General features: G+C 39.5%; 1 protein-coding gene across 5 annotated transcripts in view; it reads right to left on the bottom strand.

The window, feature by feature from the left end:
- Positions 1–1,005: 1,005 nt before the first annotated feature.
- atp8a2 (ATPase phospholipid transporting 8A2) overlaps positions 1,006–6,840 on the bottom strand; it is a 67,325-nt gene continuing 61,490 nt past the window's right edge. For 4 of the 5 annotated variants that reach the window (XM_057824135.1, XM_057824137.1, XM_057824136.1 and 1 more), the window contains exons 35-36: positions 4,958–5,049; positions 1,007–4,886 (exon numbers count right to left, since the gene is read on the bottom strand). In XM_057824135.1, the coding sequence (XP_057680118.1) occupies positions 4,792–4,886; positions 4,958–5,049 (187 nt within the window). In that variant the 3' untranslated portion in view covers positions 1,007–4,791. Of the gene's footprint in view, positions 4,887–4,957; positions 5,050–6,840 lie in introns of all 5 variants that reach the window. The other variant, XM_057824139.1, reaches the window with a different exon arrangement.

Genomic DNA, 6,840 nt, shown 5'->3' with positions numbered 1-6,840 from the left:
CAGAACCATTTAAGAGCATTGTATAAGAAAAAAAATTTAAAGTTTGTCGTTTTATAGCATTTAAGCTGGCAGATTTTTGCTATGCAAGTTAGCCAATTGTTCTTTTGATGTACAAAGATCCTCGTTTATTTATCTTTTTATAGCGTTTGAGGCTTAACGCAGGTATTTTGATTTTTTATGTTCCTCATCCGATTACTCAATTATTCGAACTAGTTCATCGATTAATCGACTACTAAAACAATCGATAGCTACAGCCCTATTTGAGTCTTTAGCAAACTTTTAATGCTATTAAAGTCAATTAAAATTCCATTAGAGTTGGTGCACCCCCATCTAAAGATAATTTTTGACTTTGCCTTTTTGACACTTTAGGAGGAGTCTTTATCCATAGACTTTCACTATCAGTTGACGGGACACGGGGTTTGGGGCCGATCCGTAGGGGGCCTATTTTCAAAAACTTTAACATTCAAATACTTTCAAAAACAAAACAGGCACCTCCCTTAGGCATATATGAGTCTCCATTAGAAGCGACATCAACAAAAATTCAAAGTCGTTCCCTAATAAAATCCCAATTATTATTATTTTTTAATAACAAAACTTATAGTGGCTATAAAATTCTCAAATTTTACGCTAGTTGCACAAAAGTCACCAAATGCAAGGATAATCACCTATATTTTCAGGATCAATAGCAATATTTAACATATCATAAGTTTTTGTCCGAAATAGCAACATTTTTTTTTTAATTTAGTGCAAGTTTTCACTCAATTTTCAGAATCAGAAACGTAATACTTGAGGAAAGCATGCGGAATCATCTTAATTTTACTCAACAAAAGCAAAATTTGCATCTATGTCTGCATTTTTCTAAATACAATCACAACTTATATAGATTGAATTCCGCTATCGTGTAGATACAAAATCCAGCACGGTGGCTGTCACAAAACAAAGAGCTTTTTGAGTTGAAAATTCTTGTAAATAAATGCTTAAATCGCAGAATTTTTATAGTTATATACATAAAATAGGCTAGATTCTTGGTTAAAAGCAAAAAAAACGGGCAGTTATCGTTCATTTTACATATATTTTCAAGGCAAAGTAACGGTATTGTGTAATCCAACGTGGCGGCCGTCACGAAACAAATAGCTTTTTAAGTTGAAAATTCTTGTGAATAAATGCTTAAATCATGGATTTTTTATAAATATGAACGTAAAACAGTGTAGATTCTTGGTTAAATACCACAAACGGGCAGTTATCATTCATTTTATGTAAATATTTCAAGGCAAAGATACATTAATTTTATCCATTCCTTTTTTTCACAACGTTTCAACGTGCATGCATGGTGCTATTTAATATAATAATTACCTTGAATCTTGAGACACTCCGGCCTGTTTGTATGCAGTAAAACATTCGTTGTACTTCCACCTAAATCCGGCGTTAGAACGCAGCGTGTTTAAGTTTATCAAAGTGAAAGCGAATTCAACGTTCTGCCTGGGTCGGCCCCCTACGGGAAGGCGTGGCACAATGTCTGCAGGAGCTGTCTTGTCAACTGATGGTGGAGTCTATGCTTTATCAAACTTTTGATGCCACATTCTTCTTAATAGTTGACGCACCCCCTTCTAAACTGCGCACCCTGAAAAAATATGAACAAAGCCTTTTAGACACTCTGATAAAAGTTCTGATAACAATTTTGACACCGCGTACTTAAATTGACATTCAGATAGAATTTGCACACCTCCTTCTAAATGGCGTACCACAAAAAAATTAAAAAAAAAAACCTTTTAGACATCCTCAGGAGTGCTTATTTGATGCCAAAAATTTAACAGAATTGGCGCACCACTTTTTAATTTGCATAGCATTTGATAAAAATAAAAAAGGCTTTTTAGACATTTTTTAGAACCTTTGATGACACGTTCTTCATTTAATAGAGTTGGCACATCCCCTGCTAAACTTCACTCCCCTAAAAATAACTACAACAAAGCGTTTTAGATACAGTACTTTAAAAGACACACATACATCTGTTGCCATCAATGGCAACCAATAACTTAAAAACACTTTTGATGCCACGTACTGAATGTCACTCTTTGGGAGGGGATTAAAATAAGTAGGAGGTGTGATTTTTGGCAGGGTACGTACTCACGGTAAGTAGCTCCGGCCGGGAGTGGATGGATTCTCCATACTGCGGCAGCTGCAAGTCCAGGAAGGTGGGTGGGAAAGGCATCTCCGCTCGGGATTGGGAAGGGAAGGTGCCTTCATTTGGAAGGTTTTGCACACGTTTGAAAGCAGTGGAGAAGAGGTACAACAAGAACTGCTCTAAAGAAAATAAAACGAATTGAGGTGAGGAAAAATGTCAACGATTTCGTGTTTTTAACTTGAACTTCAATTATTTAAAATTGTCTTGCAGAAAATGTTATAATTGAGGAGTGTTCGACCAGAGAATTATTTCTATTCCCATATTTTTTTGGACTATAAGCCGCTACTTTTTCCCCCTCATTTTGAATCCTGCGGTTTATAGTCCAGTGCGGCTTATTTATTGATTTATTTGTGATTAATAGGTAACACTTTATTTGAGAGCAACATCATTAGACTTCCATTAGACAGTTATAATTATGACATGACACGATCATGCATTAACTGTCACATGGCAAATTATGTCACTAACTCCAGTTATGTCCAGCTCGGATCTTTTGAATCTAAAAGTGAGATAATTTGCCGGATGACAAAAAATGACGTCTGTCATAAGCATTAATTCATGCTCTTATGGCGCTACTGTAAAATAAATTGTTACCAAATATCATGACTAGCAATTAATGAAACAAATGGAACCGCCTTCAAAATAGTTAGCGCAGGACATGAATTTTGATTGTTATTTACATCTGTAGCGCTGCTATGCATGCTAGGAGGCATGTTGTACGATAACAGTGTTGATATCAGATGGCAACTGAAGTTGAATGTCTCCCCCAAGGGAGCAGTCATGGCCAAATGAAGCTTCTTGAAGCAATGAAGCTTTGCAGCCAATTGGCTCATTTGGTCTAATGACAGTCTTATGATGCCGCTTTCAAATATAGTGTTACCTGTTAATAAATTTCGGTGTAAATATCCCATAATACAGTGAGGACAGCTGTGGCTTATAGTCCAGTGTGGCTTGTCTATGAACAAATGCCGCTTTCGCGTCTAATTTTGTGGGTTGCGGCTTTTGGTCAGGTGCGCCTTATAGTCCAAAATTACTGTAAATTAATACCGTAATTTTTGGACGATAAACCGCTTTTTCCCCCTCATTATGAATCCTGCGACTTACAGTACAGTGCGGCTTATTTGTTGCTTTATTTGGGTTAATAGGTAATACTTTTTTTGACAGCGGTGTCATAACACTGTCATAAGATCGTCATAATTATGATATGACACTGTCATGGGCATTAATGAATGCTTATGACAGATGTCATTAAGTATCACCGGGCAAATTTTGTCACCAACTCCATTTATGTCCAGCTCAGATCTTTTATTACATCCATTCAAAAGTGAGATAATTTGCCGGATGACACTAAATTACATCTGTTATAATTGCATTATTATTCCGATTTGTATTTAAAATGTATTTCTTTTGCTATGTATAAATGATATTTGGGTAGTCATACTTGTAGTAATTATGAAGGATATAGCATTTTTAGGGTTTTTGGGCTGTGGAATTTAATCGAATTATAATGTATTCATATGGGAAAATCCCACTAGACATATGACCACTTCAACTTACAAATCAGGTCCGGGAACTAATTAAATTCGTATGTAGAGGTACCACTGTAGTCATCTTTTTGTTTAGAATTTTTAAGACTGAAATATCTTCCAGGTAACATTTTTTTCCTAGTCTGAGCCGTTTGTGCAAAAAACACACACATTAATTTGGTTCCTCAATTTCCATTAGTGCCAAATAATAATCAAATCTGTGTTGCCACGAGAACGCACAAAACTCCGATTGTCTAAGCGCGTGACTTCTTTGGCGCGACTCAAGTCTTTCAGTCAGCAGCAGACATGAGGAGGCAGCCTTTTTTTTTTTTTTTTTTGGACTGATTCGATTTAATGATTAGGACTCGGACGGGACAATCCCTCCCCTCTCTACAAGCCGTCATTCTCGCATTCCAGAAGCAGAGCGCCGTCCACGCAACAAGACTCTGCATTCACAAAAACAAACAAAACAAACGAAAAAAAAAAAAACCTCGACAAGCGGACGTTTCGCAAATGTCCGTGAAAATATTTTGGAGGGAAACTTTGTCCGTACTAGAACACAGACATTTGACTGCACTGACCCAAGGCGAGGTGATATATGAATACAAAAAAAAAAAAAAAAAAAAAAAAAGTCCAGTAGTGAAGATGTGAAAGATAGGAAGTGAGGCGATAAGGAAGATGGATGCTCCAGTAGTCGAGCGAGCGGGTGGGGGTCCGAGCCAGCGTTCCGCCTCAGTCGTGTCCCCCCGCAGTGTTTGGCAGCGCTCAGAATGGAATTCATCCGTGCGTGTTTATTTGGACGCCCCCCCTCTCCGTTCCCTTCTGATGTCGGCATGTGATGACTGAATCGCGAGGGGAGGGGGTCAAAGTGAGGGGGGGGGGCACGCACACACACAAGCACACGCACATACATGCACAGGCGAATACATTGGAACGCACCAATCAGGCTTCTTGAACAGTCTCTGACTTTGTGAGTTGCTCGCTTGTATGATCGCAGCTTATGTTTTTAGGTCCCGTATAATCCGTACGTGCGTCGTCCCGATGAAACGGCGACGTTTTGTGGGGTTTGGGGGGCAGGCGGGGTTAGATACTAGGCCGCTGGCGGGTGGTGTCGTACGAGCGCACCACCTGCGATTGGGACACCACGCCGTGCTCCTCCTGGGAGAAGGCGTAGCCGTCTGCGGGCGCGGAACGGAGATGTTAGCTAAACATTTGTCAACGGTTTTTAAAAGGGGTCGGGCGTACTCACGCGTCACGGGCTGCTGCAGCGAGTTGGAGCGTCCGATGCTGGAGGGCGTCTTCCTAAAGACTCTTGTCAGCAGATGGGCACGTTCGTTTAGACTGCGGGAGAACATAGACGTTTTATTTGCAAGCTAAAAGAAGCGAGGAGGGGGGACACATGCACTTAAGCGCTAACTATTGACTCTACTGGGTCAACATTTATTCTGTTTGCTGTTGCAGAAAGCAGGTCAGGCAGCTCGACTAAACTAGGTTCATAATTATTCTTTTGGAATTCATTGTTTGCCAATACTCTCAAAATATTGTAAACGACGACTCCTGTACTAAAAGAAGCAACTACAACATTTTTGTTCCTCTATTCAATTTACTCCAAAAGGAGATGGTAACAAAAATATGGTGGCAATTTCTCAACATCTTAAAAATTTGCAGGCCAAACCAACTCATGTGGCAGGCCAGGTGTGGCCCTCGAGCCTCGAGTTTGACACCTGTGCATTACGCCAAATATACAAGACGAAAACAATAACATCTTCTTACATCGAGAATAAAAATTGGTTTCTTCTAGTTATCAGTCATAGCACATGAGTTCGTTTTATGTGTCAGTTTCTCCATGGATGTTTGCTTCACTGTCATTAACAGCGTTGAATCCATTAGGACTTTACAATTACAATTAGGAGTTTACAAGGCTTCACGTTACTGGCTGTGAATGAGTTAATATAGGCAATTCTACACGTTTTAAGGTTTTTCCTAGGGTGAGTCGACTGTAGGCGTTAATGGTGGAAAGAATGACATGGAAATCTAAGGTATTACATTTATTATCCCCATTTGGAGGAGGTGTGATTCAGAAGATATGAACTGAATCACTTAAATGGAGTAAGAGCGCAGCCTAAGAAAAATCAATTAAAGTTATTAACCGCCCTCCGTTTTTGTTTAGCGCACTTCGCTTCCTAGCCAGAATGTTGAAAACGTGGCTGTCGTCAAACAGGACGCCCGCAGTGGACTTGGCCTTCAGGTACCCGTCCCGCCCCCTCCCTTTACGGTGCCCCTGACTCTTAGAGAAGACTGGACCCTCTGTGTGAAGACCACACGCCGTCACGGCTTCTCTTGACTCCCGTCGTGCAAAAATAACGAAGCGCCTTGCTAGTATTAACACCTCCTCCGATGCCTCGTCGTCACGGTCGCCACGAAAGTGTCCGCCATTACACGGATGAATGGAGGTCTATGCGCAAAAATAAGGGAGGTTTCCAAAATATAAAAGATTTCAACTTGTTAGTTGCTATTGACGGCGATACACGTCCAATTACTTAGGACTGGGAGGGGCTGGCACCGAATAGGAAGGGGCAATGAAGAAGTTTGTTTTTCTGTCTGTTTAAGATTCCATTCCAAGTGTACTAAAAAGACATTTTCTTTAGTTTTGAGAAATGCATGCTTAATTAGATTTAGGTCAGGTGATTAACAAGAGATTGCTTAATTAGCTTTTGGCATTGTACAATTCAGAATCCAGCACCATTTGTACAATTCAGAATCAAACAAAAAAAAAAAATTGAGGGAGAAATTTGCCACTAAGGTTGACAAGTGTAAAAAACGTGATTTCCCTTCAGTTTCGCCTCCAGCAAGAGAAATGCATGCTCAATCAATTTCAGGTCAGGTGAATGACAAAATATTCATTTGTAACAACAAAAGATTTCATCGTATGCTTTTTACGTGATATAATTCTCAATTTGCTAAAACATTTTAAGGGGAAAATGATGGCCTAAAGTTGCCTAAATGTCCCGTTTGTCTTTAGCAAACGAAATGCCTGCTCAATCAGATTTAGGTCGGGTGAACGATAAAAAATTGCTTGCTTTTGCCGTTGTACAATTCTGAAATTCAGTAAAACATTTTTGGGTGAAAAAA

Source organism: Corythoichthys intestinalis, chromosome 20, assembly GCF_030265065.1.
Source record: "Corythoichthys intestinalis isolate RoL2023-P3 chromosome 20, ASM3026506v1, whole genome shotgun sequence".
Taxonomy (NCBI): Eukaryota; Metazoa; Chordata; class Actinopteri; order Syngnathiformes; family Syngnathidae; genus Corythoichthys; species Corythoichthys intestinalis.
The sequence above is the reverse complement of the archived record's forward strand: the minus strand, read 5'-3'. Positions and strand labels throughout refer to the sequence as shown.